The following is a 17,970-nucleotide window of genomic DNA, read 5'->3' as shown; positions in this document are numbered from 1 at the left end:
TAGAAGCAGAGAACCCGGAGTGTACCTGTGGTTCTGGGGAGCCCTAAGCTGAAAGCTATCATGATGAATATTTTTTTTTTTTTTTGGTTTTTCGAGACAGGGTTTCTCTGTGTAGTTTTGCGCCTTTCCTGGAACTCACTTGGTAGTCCAGGCTGGCCTCGAACTCACAGAGATCCACCTACCTCTGCCTCCCGAGTGCTGGGATTAAAGGCGTGCGCCACCACCACCCGGCTTGATGAAATATGTTTAATGGCATTTTTAGAATACCAGCTTGAATTTATAAAAATTCCTGGCTGAGCATGGTGGCGCACGCCTTTAATCCCAGCAGTAGGGAGGCAGTGGCAGGGGGATCTCTGTGAGTTTGAGCCCAGCCTGGTTTACACTGGGAACTCCAGGCCAGCCAAGGTTACACAGTGAGAAAATGGGGAAAACAATTTCCTTTAGTGAGGTTCTGTTTCCCTAAATGTCCTCCTGTAATCATGAGTAAGTGAGGACCTCTTCGGCCAAGACAAGAAGGCCATCTTAGAATTTCCCATAGGGAAAAATGAAACCTGATTATTTTCCGTTTTCACTTAGTCTCTGAGTTGAGAACTCCAAGCAGAAAGATGCACAAGATGAGCACGGGAGGGGCTGAGTTCTGAACATTGGCCCCTCTGCTGAATGCCACTTTGAAAGGATAGAAGAAATCAAACGGCAGTTTCCAGTCCGTTCTAGGTTGATCCCGTGGTGGCACTGGCTTCTGAGTAATGTCCACAAAGTTCACAAGAGTTGTCAAAGATACTTCTATCCCTCTCTGGTGCTCCTATAGGAAGAGAGGCAAGGATAGGTCAGCTCTACTTATATTTCATGGAGTCTCCACCAGAATTATTTTCTTTGGACTGAAAACAAACGTGCTCTAAGCAATACACATCTTCTTGAATGGTCCTGTGTAGTTCTCTTTGTGTGAGATACAAGCAAATAAATTTCTAACAGCCCACGAATCCATAACTGTGAACAGGTACACCTAAGGACTCATTCTCAGAGCCTGGCACACATGTCCTTGGAGGGTAGAGGCAGTAGGATCAGGAGTTTAAGGCCACCCTTGACTACAGCAAACTTGAGGCCAGTCTGGGCTATAGAAGACCCTGTCTCAAAAGAGACTTTCACTGTCTCTAGCTAGGGAGCTGCCTGAGCAGAAAGGGCAGATGACCAAAACCACTGCTATAACATGCTTAGCAGCTCTCCACCAGCCGGCCCGGGAGCTGCAGCCCTAAAACAATACACAGCGGAAGCAGTGAAGATGGCCCAGATTTCATGGAAAAAAAAACAAAGAATTTGGGAAAAACAAACAAAGCCTTACCTCAATTATCAGATTCACAGACTCCTAAATTTAAAAAGATTCCCCAACCATCCACCAATTCAAGTCAAAGAGAGGGGACGCTCCCAGGAGAAATAGCCATGTAAGGCTGACCCCCATAGAGAAATACCCAGGTAAGGCTGACCCCCATAGAGAAATACCCAGGTAAGGCTGACCCCCATAGAGAAATACCCATGTAAGGCTGACCCCCATAGAGAAATACCCATGTAAGGCTGACCCCCAAAGAGAAATACCCAGGTAAGGCTGACCCCCATAGAGAAATACCCAGGTAAGGCTGACCCCCATAGAGAAATACCCAGGTAAGGCTGACCCCCATAGAGAAATACCCAGGTAAGGCTGACCCCCATAGAGAAATACCCAGGTAAGGCTGACCCCCATAGAGAAATACCCAGGTAAGGCTGACCCCCATAGAGAAATACCCAGGTAAGGCTGACCCCCATAGAGAAATACCCAGGTGAGGCTGACCCCCATAGAGAAATACCCAGGTAAGGCTGACCCCCATAGAGAAATACCCATGTGAGGCTGACCCCCATAGAGAAATATCCATGCAAGGCTGACCCCCATAGCTGATCTCAGAGACAGGACTTTTAGATGTGCTAACCAAGTCCAGGATTCGAGAATAAATAATTATCTTGTAGAACCTGGAACAAAACTGTCCTGTTTTCCCTGTGTCACTCTGATGCACATACCTACTATTTGCTGGAGTTCATTTATTTATTTGTGTTTTTAAAGATTTTTTTATGTGCATGGATGTTTTTGCCTGCACATATGCCTGTGTATAATGTGTGTGTGCACCCGCTATCCAGGGAGGCCAGAAAAGGGTGTTGGATCCTCAAGAATCGGAGTTGCTAGCAGTTGTAAGCTGTGATGTGGGTGCTGGTAACTGAACCTGGGTCCTCTAGAAGAGAAGAAGCCAGTGATAATCTCACAGGCTATATGAACTTTTGGGGCTCTTTTGTAAAAACAGCCACACTCACCAGCTTTGGCACGGAACTGGGATACTCAGCCACTTCATCCCAGGACAGCCTGCCTTGGCACAAATGGCCCAAGGAATACAAGACTCCAGCCAGACACTTAAAAACTAGCTGAGACTAACCAAAGAAAATCAGGGCATGTTTAATATGGAAAACTTAAGAATAAGTAATAATTTTTCTTTGGAATTTAACGTATGATAAGGTTTTTTTGTCAGGACCTTAATTTCATCCCTAGGAACTTTAGAATGAAAATGAGGTATATTAAAAAAAACTTGGAAAAACGTGTCATCTAAGAGTGTCATTTAAAGAATGCCCATGAGCTGGCTAGAATGGTCAGAAATACTTTGGTATGGAAAATGGAACAGGGATTGAATTTTCATTTCCAGGCTTGGTGTTGTGTAGGAACTTAGTTAATGTGCTGACTCACTTCAGGGCTTTCAGGAGGAAGACACACTTTTAACTGCCTAGATGTCCTGGGAGGACACTGCACAAAGCTGTGGTTAGAAACGGGGTAGTGGCCTCAGATGGAGATACCCAATCCACATCTACCTACAGCGTGTTTATTAGTAACAAAACTGATTTTTTAGTTTCTACAACATTTAAAGTTTTTTATTTTTATTCCTTGTGTGCATGCAGTGTGTGTGTGTGTGTGTGTGTGTGTGTGTGTGTGTGTGTGTGTGAAGATCAGAGAACAACCTGTGGAAGTCACTTCCCTCCTTCCACCATGTGGGTCCTAGAGATCAAACTCAGGCTTGGTGGCAGGTGTCTCTAATTGGCTGAACCATTCCCTGGGCCCAAAACTGATATTTTAATGTGTACTTGTCTGACTCTCTTTTAAAATTTTTTTCTTAGCCGGCGGCGGCGGCGGCGGCGGCGGCGGCGGCGGCAGCGGCAGTGCACGCCTTTAATCCCAGCACTTGGGAGGCAGAGCCAGGCAGATCTCTGTGAGTTCGAGGCCAGTGTGGTCTACAGAGCGAGATCCAGGACAGGCACCAAAACTACACGGAGAAACCCTGTCTCGAAAAACCAAAAAATAAGCAAATAAATAAAATTTTTGGCTTAAAATTTTAATAAACATATCAATTATATATATGTGTGTATATATATATATATATATATACATATACATATACATATATATATATGACATTCAAATCCTGTATCTGGCTCTTTTTCATTGGTTTCCTGTTGTGGAATATTATTTTAACTGGGCAAAGATGTGTTACATTTGTTTATGCTGTGAAATATTACTTTAACTGTGTAAAGGTGTGCTACATTGTTTATGCTGAATTTGTTTAACTATGTAAGGATGTGTTACATTTGTTTGTGCTGCATCTGTTTAATTACATAAAGATGTGTTGTCTGCCTTAAGAGGGATAGGTGAGGCTGATGGGAAGAGAGAATAAGTAGGAGGAGGAAAAGGAGAGAGGAGAGAACGAGGGAGACCCCAACTGGCCAGACATGAGGAGCAGGGAGAGTAAGATACACAGTAAGAAGAAGCAAGAAAGGTAAAAAGCCCCACGGCAAAAGGCAGATAAAGAGAAACAGGTTAGTTTAAATTAAAAGAGCTAGCCAGAAATGAGCCTAAGCTAGGCTGATCATTCAAAATTAACAGTAAATCCCTGTGTCATGATTTGGGGGCTGGTTGGTGGCCCAAAAGAAAAAGTCTGGTACAGTTTCCAAGGTAGAGGAAAGACTTCAACTCAGAGACTTGAGGTCAGCAAACACCTAGAACTAATTTCCTAGATACCCATGAGTCCAAGAAGGCAACTGTGACACCTGGGTCTACTCAAGAGTAAAGTTTTGAGTGCTTAGTGGCATCTTGATGGCTAAGAAGCTGCACACAACAAGGTGTTGAACAGATTTTAGCTGCACGCAGGACACACTCAGAGCTGCGACTTGACTAGACTTTCAAGATGTCTTCGAAACAACGCATCCAAGAAACAAGGACAGAACCCACCCTCCTTTCACTGAAATGGGGAGATGATAATCCAAGAAAAATGTGGGTGGAGGGAGGGTTTACAGAGGAAATGAAGGTCATGTATGAGCAGATAGAAGTGCTCATTATTCTCATTTGATCATTGCACCTTGTATCAAAATCCCATTCTGTATCCCAGAAACATGTACAATTATTGTGGGGGACCTGCCCCCACTTTTTTCCCCCAGGGTACTCTTGAGGAGTGTGGGATAAGAGATTTAGATAGAAATATAGAGGGGAGAGAGACAGGTAGAAACACAGGACAGCCTCAGGAGGGCCTGGATCCTTATCCACCAGCCCCTTCTGTTGCTTCTAAACGGCTTTTTAAAGAAATGCCAAGGAATGGAGCAAAAGACCTCCCCCTAGCACAGCCAAGTGCAGACCCTTCCAAACACCTGGTAACCACACACATGGTCAATATGTAGCCCTGCTGCATAAAGCAAGCTCAGATCTCACTAGGAAACCTCTGTGGGCTCCCACAAATTATACTCCAATTAAAACCAAGAAAGTCTTTACGGTTGTATGAGGGTTTAGAGTAAACACAGTTCAGAAGACTGCCCAGTTAGAGGGGATGGAATTGTACTCATCAGGTCACTGAGTAACACCAAATGTGGCTGACCATTTGAGAGTGCAGTTTTATTACCACATAGAGAACAAGGCTTTTAGTTATGTTTGATGTACTGAATTGGGATTTTGGTCTAAACTTTCTGTATTTGCATTTTAAAGTTATGTACAGGCAACAAATGTTCAGTGTGTGAGTCACTAAAACACTTCCCTCAAACTCTGCTCGCCTCATTTCTTTTGTTGGGACAAACAATGATACAGCCACAGCAGCACATTTCTTTTTACTATGGTTCCAGTTCTGTTATGTGTGGTTGACTTCACTTATTTCTACTTTAAGTGATGATATTTTATGATGTTTACTTTAGAAATTATTGCCAACACTTCCTGAGGCTTGACGTTTACTTGCTTCACGTCAATCTATAATGCAGCAAAATCCCTTCTTAAATATAAGATTTACTAGCCAGCAACATGAAGAGTTTGGGGTAGGTTTGTTGGCTTTTATAACAGGACATACACCTTATGTATTATATTGCATCTTAGTCAATTTTTAAACTACCATGTTCTCTATCCAATCATTACAAATGAAAACTATTATTAAAAAGCTGGAGGTGCTTCCTCTGACATTGTGTTTTGCAGCTACACTCATGTCTATCAACCAGAACAGACATCTTTGCCCAGAATGTTAACTCATGCCTGAGATACACAAGTTCTTTATTCTACATGAAGAACACCATTAGGTACATATATTGCAAGTATTTCCCTCTGACCTGATTTTCCTTTTATTTTTATTTTTCTTAAATGTCTTTTTGTTGGGCTTTAATGCTTTATCTGGTGTATAATTTATAAATAACATTGATGTGCACTAGTGTTTAGGTCAGAGTTCTGACTGATAAGTGTGTGTTATTCAGCCAAAGCCAAAACAAGAGCTGTAGCACGAATCTTAAAAGGTCTTATTAATAAAAACAAACCTGAACCAGGTATTGGGGTCAACGCTGGAAGATCAGAGAAACAGAACAAGCCACAGCCACCTCCCTTGCCAATTCCTCAGCTGATCCTGTTTCTTCAGTCTGGAAGCCTGTGTCCTCATCTAAATGAATCTCAGCTGAACTGCTGCTCAAAAGCCTAAAAGCTTAACCAGGCTTTAGTTCCTCGTCCTCACATCTTATATACCTTTCTGCTTCCTGCCATCATTTCCTGGGATTAAAGGCTCTTGTTACCACGCCTGGCTGTTCCCAGTGTGGCTTTGAACTCACAGAGATCCAGATGGATCTCTGCCTTCGGAATGCTAAGATTAAAGGCGTGAGTGCACCATTTTCTGGACTCTATATCTAGTGGTTGTTCTGTTCTCTGACCCCAGGTAAGTTTATTAGGGTGCAGGATATTTTGGGGAACACAGTACCACCACGAAGAGCCAGCAGGTGCATCATTTCAGTTCCTCTGTGACCCCTTTTCAATCTTATCACTGGACTAGTTAATGGTTCATGACCAAAACAACAGCTGAAATTTTATTTTCCGCTTCTGTCAGGTGGACTCATTGACTCCACAGTGCTGTAGGTAATGCAAACTAACCTGAAAAGTTAACTGCAAACTACCAGAAAAAGACATGAGATGAAATAGCCAGATAAGAAAGGAGGGCCTGGACGGTGTAACGCCCAGGAGAGTCAGAGACTTTGGAAAAGAAGTAGCACAAAAACAGTACTGTGACAACAGAACTCAAGTTACAGTTGGGAAGCATTATCAGCGATTCGTTGCAGGCTCTGTAACAAACTACATGAGCCTCACAGAAACATGTCCACCTAGAAAGAAGAGGAAGCTCTCAGGGAACTTTCCGATAACCTCCTGATGTTAGCATCACTGATAGGCAGACAACCAGGTTGCCCAACCCTGCGGCTTGGGAGAGTAAAAGTATGTCACGCTAGACCCAGATGCAGTTCCCAGGTTCTTTTCTGGAAAGTAAATATATTGCAACAAACAGAAATTTCAATGTTTTAATTTTCATTAAAAAATAGTATCGTTGGGCGGTGGTGATACATGCCTATAATCCCAGCACTCGGGAGGCAGAGCCAGGTGGATCTGTGAGTTCAAGGCCAGCCTGGTCTACAGAGCGAGATCCAGGAAAAGTGCAAAGCTACACAGAGAAACCCTGTCTTGAAAAACAAAACAAAACAAAACAAAAAAATCATGCCAGATCATACATCATTTCAGCTCATTGTTTCTAGGTTTAAAAGTTAACATACTTTTGAACCTGTAAAGCTAAAGATTACACTCTAAAACCAAAGCAGATGCTAAGCTATAGCACATTATAAACAGCAGACATATTACTACAGATGAAAGGATTTATTTAATGGAGCCTACAGAATCGAGAATTGATAACTACACCAATAACTTTAATCACAATCAACATTTCCAAAACACTATTAATTGAGTGACTGTCACGGTGAACACACATGTGTGGAAAATGCTTTCTGTGATCAGATCAATAGGATTATTTAAAAGAAACTAACCTATACTGCTGAAATGGGGGGTGGGTAGGGAATGGATATGGTTGTCCACTGTGACAAAATACTAATTTTCATAATCATGCTGGAAAGATAGACTTGAAAAATGCATTTTGGGGACTCACTCTAAAGAAACACTGATTGGTAACATATACTCTCAGAAACTTAACAATGCTCTGATTATCAAATGGCTGCTAGGAACATGACTTACCTGTACAGACTTGCATTGGTACAGGAACCGGGCTCCTGCCACATGAGCTTGTGGGTTAGACTGAAGTCCTATATGTGCCCACAACACCTGGATCTCCAGGGAAACTGGTATGAAACAGCAGGAAGTGCAGTTAACAGCCTGCAGAAGGTAAAGAAGCATGCACTCAGTTGCAATCATTTTTTTTAAAGATTTATTTTTATTTATGTGTATGTGTGTGCGTGTCTCTCTTTGTATTCGCACATGTGTGCAGATGTGCATGGAGACTAGAGAGGGTGTCAGAACCCCTGTAGAGAGAGTCATAGGCAGTTGTGAGCTACCAGTGGGTGCTCTTAACTGCTGAGCCATTTCTCAGCATCTCTTGAGCAGATTTTGTTTTTTTAAGATTTATTTATTTATTATGTATACAGAAGAGGGTACCAGATCTCATTACAGATGGTTGTGAGCCACCATGTGGGTGCTGGGAATTGAACTCAGGACCTCTGGAAGAGCAGTCAGTGCTTTTAACCTCTGAGCCATCCCTCCAGCCCCAGATATTGTTTTTAAAGTACCATGTAGTAATACAGAAGGCCCATATGGCTTAGAGGAAGCACAAAACTAGGCCATATAAATGTTCTTAATCTTAAAAAAAGTTGTAGTTAAAAGTTATCAACAGGTTGAAGATTCTTCTGAAAACTAAAGACACATCTATCACATGGTCTGGCTAGTCTACTCTTGGGTGTATACATTCAAGGAAATGAAATCAGCATGTCAAAGAGATAGTTTACTGCAGCACTATTCACAACAACCAAGATAGGATCTCAACTAAGGTTCCCATCAATGGATGAAGAAAATGTAGTCTTCATATAATGGAATAAGATTCATTCATTCATAAAAGAAAGACTGAAATCTTGTCATCTGTAGTAAAATGGGTGGACATGGAGAACATTACATTCTATGAAATGACACACGGGCACACTGTGACACATGAGTGGGAACTGAAAACGTTGATCTTAACACAGAAGGGTAGAATCCTACAGTGATTACTGGAGATTAGTTAAAGGTAGGGTGAGGTGTACAGAGTGGAAGCGGGGGATAACCAGTACCAAGCTGCAGTTAAACAGGAAGAAGAATCTCTCGTGCTCACAGCACAGTAGGGCAGCTACAGTTTCAAATCACCAACTGCTCACAGCACAGTAGGGCAGCTATAGTTTCAAATAACTGATTGTGTACTTTATGCAGAATTTGCAGGTTTAATTTCCAGCACTAAAAGAAAAAAGAGCTTGAAAGAGGAGCTAACCAACTCTGAAGGTAACAATAAGGAGATGACTAAATATTGTATGGATATACTTAAGTTTCACAGACAATCCCTAAATATATACTTATGTTAATTAAAAATAAAACTTCCAAAAAGGCACACAACTTTTTGTTGCCAAGGAGAAACACTCACTAAGAGACAGCTACAAAGTGTCTCCTATGGACCAAGGATATGAAAGGCTATGGCCTTGAGCAGACAACTTGGATAAAGAAAAGGACGTGAACACAGAAGCAATGACAAGTTAAAAAAGACACATTAGGGTCAGATTCTGAAGCCATCCAAACAGTCTGTTCTGAAGGCACCAGGAAGCCATGTAAATCTTCAGAACAGAAACATGGCATATTTAAAGCAGTACCCTAAGAGAAATGATTGTAAGATGTAGGAAGATACATCTTATTTGATTTCATCTTTTAAACCATTAACACGTTAGGTAAATGTGAGAAGTGTGATCTTTATTTGGTGGCATTGAAAACTGAACCCAATTCAAGTATCTGGCAAGAGCTCTCCACTGAGCCACACATTGTCCTAAAGACCTAACCTGTTGCAGTCACAAATGGCCTGCTACCAGCCTCATAATCAAACCTATACTGACCAAATATTTAAGACTGTAAGTGTAGCTGGAAACATGGCTCCGCAGGTAAAGCTTGCTTGCTGCCAATGCCTAGCAACTTGAGTTTGACCACCCCCAGGATGCACTCGGTAGGAGAGGACCACCTCTCCAAGCTGTCCTCTGACTTCATACATATGCACACACATGATAATGTAATGGGAAAAAAATATGAGAATATTTGAAACATACGGCATGGCTTTGAGCCATAAGCAACCATCAGTGGTTCTCAACCTTCCTAATGCTGTGACCCTTTAATACAGTTCCTCATGTTGTGGTGACCCCCAACCATAAAACTGTTTTTGTTGCTACTTCATAACTGTAATTTTGCTACTGTTATGAGTCATAATGCAAAGATCTGATAGGCAGGATGGTCTTAGATGACCCCTGTGAGAGGGTTGTTTAAACCCGGAAGGGGTTGCGACTCACATGTTGAGAACCGCTGCTCTAGATTATCTTCAAGTTTTTTTAAAGTAAGGAAAACAGATTAGCTGCATGTGTAACCTGCAATAGTGACCCCAAACAGTCATAATTCCTTACATTCCCTCTTTATATGATAAATACAGACAGAAGGCGGGCTGGTTTGCCTTGCTATTCATGATTTCAAAGGTGGGAAATGAGTTGCCAGTCAGCAGTGGCTTCCTTCCTTACTGAAACACTGCAGTTCCTGCTGAGGATCCTGGTCCACCCTCCTTTCTGGGCTGGGTCAGCATTACCAAAGATGGCGACGTACTCTGGTCTGGGCCTTCCATGAAGAGCCTGGTAAATCTCCCTCTGCAAATGGCTGCAGTTCACCTCTGTGGGTCTGTAAGTAAATGCCATAGAAGCTGGAGTCCAACTCTAATATGGTTGTGGCCATATTAGCATTCAACATTAAAACTGATGTTATGATAGATTAAATAACCTTAACAGGTACTCCACACCATCAGAAAATACTTAGCAATACAGTAACAGACTATCATTTTCTAAAGTATTATTTAAAGTATTAAACAGTTACTACATTAACATAGTGTCCCTATAAAACACAAACAAAATTGTGGGAAGTGCTCTGAGGCAAATAATTACCTTAACTTGCAGCCAGATACTGTGTTCACTCCAAACTGTATTTCATGTCTCTTATCAGAGCAAAGTCCATTACCGTTGCTCTGCAACAGGGTCATCTGAGGTGCAAAAGTGATGATGGTCAAGGCAATTATAACAGAAATAGGAAGAAGTGGGCAGGGCTGGGAAATTGATGTTTTCACCGTTCCCTAAGCACTATTTGTATTAATTAATATACTGTGCATTGTCGTGATTTTGTCTTTTTTTTCTAACAGTTAAAAAACCAGACAATTGGTTTTTCTAAAAATGATTAACCATATATATGTATTACATATGTATTACATACAAATGTGGTACATATATATTAGCATGTGAGTATCTCATTAAAATAAGCGAAAGTCAGTACAATCCTCACTTTTAGCTAGTCGAGCTGTAAAGCCTTCGGTGGCATCAGCATTCAGAACATGACGTATTTTGGTAAAGAAAGTGCTGAATACTGACGCCCGAGGGAACCTTGAGAACTGGAAAAGCCGAAACATCAGCAGCATGTCTTGTCAGGCTCTGACAGTCTACCCAGCTCCAAAAAAGATACCGAGTGTCCAAAGTCATCAGTTAGCGCCAAAAGTGGCTTCCCGATGAGGTAGCCGGGATTCCCACTTCTAGGAGTAGGAAAAGCAGCCATGGGTTGTTCAAATGCCTGCAGAAGGAAGAAAACAGTTACTCTGCAAATATGCTTCCCCACCGACTCAAGTCTCTCCCTCATAACAGGCCATCTATAAGCTGCACTGATCAATCTTCTCTTTGCCACACTATAGCATTATCTCCACTGTTCCCTTTCTTCCCTCTATAAAATAAATCAGAAGTGAGCTGTTGTTTTGTTTTGGGGAGTACTGAGGACTGAACTTAGTTAGGGTCCTGCATATGCTAGGCAATCTGAACTGAAATTCACTAAATGCTAATTCTGCCAAGGATTAAAGCCAAGGACCTAAGGACCCCTTGATACTACTTCTCACATGTTGATACTGATTTCGTGAAATGTGTGGCCTGGCTGAATCAGGAGTAATTTAATCGTAAATTTAATTTTAATCAGTAACAGGGCTTTGAGAAACACAGTTTGGCTGATCACAGACTTGGAAAGAACTCTGCTCGGTTCAAAAGGAGGAAAGAGGAAGAAGAAGGGCAGATGGAGGACAGTAGTGAAGGCTGCAAACCAAAGACTCAGTGAGAAACAAAATTGTGAATGTCCGAAACAGAGAAAAAAGACTAAAGAGTTCCTGTGTGCTGCTGAACTCATAGTGACTCATAGTGAGCATCTTGAACAAGTTCTGATTTGGGTACCACTCTGGTTGGGCCCAAAAAGAGCATCAGAGAAAATGTTAACGACACACATATAGTGAATACCTGTCACTCTAGTCAAATTAAGGAACAGTAAATGTCAAGACCTCAAATAAGGGCAAAACAGGCCTTAATATTCTGATTCTATTTTGCATGTAGTACAGAAACAGTGATATGATTTATTTTCTATGAAATAGAGTGGCAGATTTTATTAAAGATATTTTAGTAGGAGAAAGAGAGGAGCCCAGAAAGACAGACAGACTCAGTATGGATACTGGTTCTGCAAAGTGCTGTTTCTAGGACTCAGCCCTGAAACCCTCTCTGAGAGAAGGCCACTGACCCTGAAGTGAATGATGAAGTCTTGTTGTAAGGAAGCACCTGGCCTGACAGTCAGGCTGGTCTGTCTAAAGCTCACAGACACTTTCTGGATCCCAAAGGTCCCATTGGTCTCTATCTCATAGATGACCTGAAAAGCAAAAGAAGAATCAGTTAAAACAAACAGTTGTGGATTTACTGTGTTGAGCACAGAAGACTCTTCTGCCTGTATGTTAACTGCTTGCAAGAGACTTAGACAGCAATAAGAAACAAAAATAACAGCATGAAAAGATAAAGATGGCTTGATATTGCATTTGCACGTGGAAGAAAGAGACCAAATAGGGCTCTTAGGAAAAGTTCACAGAAGAGCTGTGCTTAAGACAAGAGTTTTGAGTGTGGGCAAAGACAGGCAGGTGTGGTATTGAGCAAAGGTAAGCACAGAATGGAAACCTGGGTTACTAGACCCTCACAGTGTCTGGAGAGAAATAAAAATAGTAGCTGGGAACAGAAGGGAGCACAGTCCTTAAAAATGATTAAGATCATTTTTACTCCTTTACACATCCATTGACTATAAGAGAAAACTAAAGCCGTCTCAACTCAGACTTTGATGATAACTGTGTCAGCAGATGGAAATGTGGAAAGTCAGTCAGCACAAGACCGTGCGTACAAAGGAAGAGTCTGGACCTGAAACACTGGAGGACAGTAGTGATGGACATGATGGAAATGTAGCAGGGAAGAAGTGATGGGCTTGACCCCAGCAGCTCAGTGGGTCAGTCTAGCCCCTACGGGAAGATGAGGTCCCTCCGGTGATACTGACCGACGTGCACCAGTTTAGAATCCATACCTGGGAAACTATATTCTGACACGTGTTTCCAGCTAACAGAGGAGGACTGGTTTGTGAGGTAAGTGTTACAGGAACCTGGAGCTGGTAAGAGAAAGAAGCAAATCAACAGACATTGAAAATGGCCTTCTCTCCTCTAGCTACATAGTAAGCTAAAATGAACACTTTCTTCCCCCTTGACCATCCCAATTTTCTCTCCCTCCAGTGCCAGACAACTTAAGTCCAAGTCATTCTGAATCAGCACATCTCAACACAAGCTTCTTCGGACACCAGTCTTATTACACATGATACAAGGACCTACAGCCAATCAAATGTAAAGAATACTGTACTCCACCTTCTCTCAATATTGACAATGCCCGTTAGTATATGAAAAGACTCGGAGATGCCCACTCCAAATGCAGCATTTTAGCTGGATTTAACTTAGGTGTTTTCTAGACTTACCAATATCTCATCAATCTTTATCTCATGTGAAGCTATGCCTAGTGCCACGCTTGACTGTGGTACAAAATGCCTACAATCTCTTGCATTATTATAATCTAGAATGAATTGCCCTCATATATACAGAGGCCAGGTGTTCTTTTTTCCTGATAAACAGCATCCTACCTGTGTATTCTGAAGATCAGTCATACCTCTTGGAACCTAGGAAAGGTGAAAAACAGAGGCATGAGGGTGTATATGCCTTTCATAAAATCACCAGGAGTTTCCACTTCATATGACCCCAAAGACATGGTGGGGGAGAAGATCAAAATACTGGTATGGCTTCTCATCTCCCATCTGACTCTCCTTCACCAAATGCCAGAAAGGGGAGCTGGATGCCAGACTGCAATGTCTACCTATCCAGACAGAGCTCCGAAAGCAAGAACTTTGGCGGAACAGGGAACGGTCACCTGCTCCTTCGCTCTCTCAAGTCAACCCATTAGCGAGGACGGTGACAAGGTCTTATGGACCTATTGCCTCTAATTCTTCCATCTTTCTTCTGACAACAGTTTCCATACCCTCTACTTTATATGTCTTAGGAATGATGACTTCCAGCTTCAGGTGACATTGAGAGTGATTTGAGTGAGGGGAGTCTGTAGATGGGGACAAAGGACACCTACCTTCAAGACTCTGAAGTTGTGGTAAGTGGCAGCGTCCAGGGCTGGCTCCGAGGTGCAGCTACTGGCCAGGTCCCTGAAGAAGCGAGTGCAGGTTGTGCTTTTCCTCTCCAGGAAGGCTTGCAACACCAAGAGTGAGACAGGGGTGAGTGAGAAAGCCTAGCTCCAAAACAGCACCAGGCCGGGGGACGCCTGCCCCGGACCCACCTGCAGGATTGCTCTCAGCACAAAACCCCCCAGCTCCCACTGCAGCAGGCTGCCTCAGTAAGCTCACGACAGACCAGCGGGGGTAGTAAGTCAGGATGGGATCCCCAGCCTGAATAAAATAGAGGACAAATTTACTCACGGCCAGGTTAGACTGAACAGCCCAGGAAAAGGAAGCAGAAACAAAAGTTAACTTGGTGGCTTGCTTACTGTCCCCTAAGAGTTGAGAATGGTTAATCTCACTGTAGGAGGGGTACTGCAAAGTTACACTGCCAACTGCACCGTCAGGAAAACCAGACTCTCCCACCCCTTTCTCCAGGCTCACCCTGTAAAACGCTAATGGCGGCTGGGCTTTCGATGTCAAAGTAAAGTACTGGCCTCCAAACTCTGCAGCCAGGGCCTCGAAGTTGGTTGCATTGACTGTTTGGAGCTTCTGGAAATAATTTAGTTTTGCTAAAATGTTTTTAAAAAAGAAGAGAGACTTAGATAAAAATATTTCTTTTTAAGTATCTGACATAAGAAACAACTTTGAAGTACAACACACACACATTATCACATGCAAACGAACATCAAGAGTTTAAGAAAGTACTGCAAGTCAGGTGTGGTGGTGCACGCATTTAATCCCAGCACTCGGGAGGCAGAGGCAGGCGGATCTCTGTGAGTGTGAGGCTAGCCTGGTCTACAGAGCTAGTTCCAGAACAGCCAGTGCTGTTAAACAGAGAAATCCTGTCTCAAAAAACAAAACAAAACAATAACAAAAGAGAAAGTATTACAAGATGGTTTAGCGGGCATCTAAGATTGCCACCAAGACTGACAATGGCCTGAAGTTGATCCCTGGGACTTATATGATGGAAGCAGAGAACTGATTCTCATAAACTGTCCTTTGATCTCCACAAGTGTGCCGTGGTATGTATTCATGTCACATGCATGTATGTGCCCACACTCCCTCCACACACACAGACACACACAGACACACACACACACAGAGTAAATAAATGCAAGTTTTACAGAACAAAGTACTGCTCAGGAACAGATGGGCTGACACCTGGTCTGTGTGTCACCTTCTCTCACAGGTGCGCTGACATCTGGTCTGTGCATCACCTTCTAGCACAGGTGTGCTGACACCTGGTCTGTGCATCACTTTCTTGCACAGGTGCTCTGACACCTGGTCTGTGCATCACCTTCTAGCACAGGTGCTCTGACACCTGGTCTGTGCATCACCTTCTACATCTGCCCTGCATCTCTAGGAGCTGAGGTTTCCAGCTCTGCAGCTTCTAGGAGCAGCTTAACATTTCCTCCAGAAACTGCACAGAAAGACTATTTACTTCACAGCAAATCCAGTTATCACTACCTTTGTAAGTAAAAGTTAAAGTGAAGTGGAGAAAGAAGATGAGGTCAGACAGCCAATATCTATCCATTCTTCCCGTGGCTTTTACAGTAAGAGCAAGTTACCACTTGCCCCTCACTTCAGTACAGGTGTACTGGTGGAATCGGTGACAAGGAGACGACACAGATGAGACATACATGCTAAGGCTATACACATATAACAAGAATATCTCTATCATTCATCTATGTATCTATCATCTACCTATCCTCTCTCTCCCTCCATCCATGCATCCATCCATGCATCCATCCATCTATCCTTGTTAATGTCCACCATTGCATATGACACACCAATACCCAACAGTTTAAAGGTAGTTAGATTCTGATATAACTATGAATGTGAAAAGAAGCCTAGAGACCATCTCATCAAATCCCACTATGACATTTGGCGCCTCAGAGGAAAATGAGTTGCAAGAGCCTCAGAATAACCAGGAGTGGATCACCAATCTCCCAATTCCTGGTCTGTAGTTTTCCCACTCCGACGTGATGTAGAGACCCTGGTAAGAATAGACCTCGATGATCATTGTCAAGGGGTCCTGTCCATTATGAATAAATGTATGGTTTGTCCTTTTAAGGGGCTGACAATTTATCTGGAGAGTCACAACATTCACATAAACTGCTAACAACACAAGGAACTCTACAAGCTCTAAAGAAATGACTAAAGACAAGGAGTGTCTCAGAACTTCTAAGGATGGGCTCACTTCCAATTCGGGCAAGCAACAGAAGATTCTTAGGAGAGCTAAGGTTTTCAAAATGCAAGGAAAAAGGGGACCTCTTTAGTCAAGGAGAAAAGTAAGTAAAATTTAGGGAAATTCAAGGCATATCTTGAGGACAAGGAACATTATTTTGGCCAAAATAAAAGGTCAATATAAAGTCATTAGAGAAAAGCTTGCAAAAAAAAAATAGAAAGAAAGAAAATAAGGGAGGAAGGAAGAAAGAAAAGAAAAAAAAAAAAAGAGTTACGTCAGGTATGAGAGCACCATGATTGCTAGACTAAAGGAGCTGGGCAGTATTTCCAAGGTAATGGAGAGCCACTGGAGAGTTCTGAAATTACTTATGTCCTCTACTAACTGAAAGGAAGAGGGAGTGGTAAGGGTAGGAGAGTGTGAGAGATGGAGATTCAAAAAATGAAACAGACAGGGCAAGTCCAAAGACAAAGCCACCTCTTAACAAATGCTAAGTGACAAGAACAGCCAAACTAGTTTCTACTCACAGTTGTTCACACGGACACAAAACTGTGTAATTCCACTGGAATCCGTGAAAACTCTGGAAGGAAATGGGGAGTTGCTCCTGAAGATAAGAGAGTTGTCGACACACACCCAGCTGGAAGATCTGTGAGGAAAGATGAAGATACTGAGGAGTCACAAGGGGGAGGGGGAGGGGAGGGGCCCCACAGATGTCTGATGCCAATGAGAGGCTCTGCGGGCAGCGGCGGTTCAACACACAGGTTCTGTTTTACTGGATGTCTGGGCTCTACAGAAACAGAAAGAAAGATCACTCCCAGGAAAACCCAAGGGAACACCCTAGGGGAGGAAGCAGGGGTAGGAGGCTCACTCTTATTTCTAGACCCTAAGAGCATGGCAGCTCACCTTACACTACCAGGCAGGCAGAAGGAAAAGACGGTCCTGGGATGGAGAAGATCGCAGTCCTTGTCACAGCAGCAGTTTAAATCGCAGGTACCAGGAGTCAAGTCACAGACGCAGATCGGCAAGGCTGTAAGTGCAAGATAAAGTAAAGCGAGATGAAGCTCCCCAAAGTCTTCCCGTGCGCACGGCCCCTACCGGCTTTGTGGCAAGTCAATTTTGTCCACAGAAGTTTAGGTCTGAGAAGTCAGTATTTCCATCCCATATACCGCCGCATCATCACCTGGGAAGGGGTCTGTGGTCACGTTCTCGGGCATCGACGGGGTCCCGGGAGTAGGGGCCTCAGACCAGTCCGGTGGAGCTGCAGTAGCCACTTCGGGCGTCACTGGCCCCAGGGAGGTGGGCAGAGCCTGGGTTGGGGAGAAGGGCTGAGGTCTGGCGGCGTCAGGAAGCATCAGGATCACCACCATCAGCAGGAGCAGCTGCGGAATGCACATAGGGCAGCCGGGCCGCAGAGGGGTGCGATAGGAACCTCACTCTCCAGATGCGTCCTAGGAGCGCAGGGAGGAGAAGTCGCATCGACGTCATCTGCTTCCATCTGCGCATTGGCTCAGGCGGTTGTTGAGTGCTCTTCTGCCAATGGAAGGCCGTGTTGTTGCGACCCTGCGTATCCTTCGTACTGCGCCCTCCT

At 43.3% G+C, this 17,970-nt stretch overlaps 1 protein-coding gene across 1 annotated transcript; it reads right to left on the bottom strand.

Moving 5' to 3' along the window:
- Window positions 1-522: 522 nt before the first annotated feature.
- Window positions 523-17,921, bottom strand: Tctn3 (tectonic family member 3). Its single transcript, XM_059258305.1, has 13 exons — window positions 17,563-17,921; window positions 17,286-17,409; window positions 16,910-17,028; window positions 14,317-14,766; window positions 14,113-14,228; window positions 13,619-13,654; window positions 13,019-13,099; window positions 12,200-12,325; window positions 11,117-11,221; window positions 10,549-10,643; window positions 10,135-10,288; window positions 7,583-7,720; window positions 523-802 (listed from the first exon to the last, which is right to left on the bottom strand). Exons 1-13 carry the CDS (start codon window positions 17,774-17,776, stop codon window positions 569-571), a joined length of 1,992 nt encoding a protein of 663 aa, XP_059114288.1. The 5' UTR covers window positions 17,777-17,921; the 3' UTR covers window positions 523-568.
- Window positions 17,922-17,970: the final 49 nt, after the last annotated feature.

The sequence above is a fragment of the Peromyscus eremicus genome, chromosome 1, assembly GCF_949786415.1.
Source record: "Peromyscus eremicus chromosome 1, PerEre_H2_v1, whole genome shotgun sequence".
NCBI lineage: Eukaryota > Metazoa > Chordata > Mammalia > Rodentia > Cricetidae > Peromyscus > Peromyscus eremicus.
Note: the sequence above shows the minus strand (reverse complement) of the source record. Positions and strands in the feature narration are given on the sequence as shown.

Bases quoted from the DNA above. Each gene is read 5' to 3' on its own strand.
- Tctn3 (XM_059258305.1), bottom strand. From the start codon at position 17,776: ATGTGCATTCCGCAGCTGCTCCTGCTGATGGTGGTGATCCTGATGCTT. The intron at 13,655-14,112 runs GTAGGTGTCCTT...CACCTTTCCTAG, and splicing joins ACAACTTCAGAGTCTTGAAG to GTTCCAAGAGGTATGACTGA. The intron at 7,721-10,134 runs GTAAGGAAGGAA...TACCTTCTGCAG, and splicing joins GCAGGAACTGCAGTGTTTCA to GCTGTTAACTGCACTTCCTG.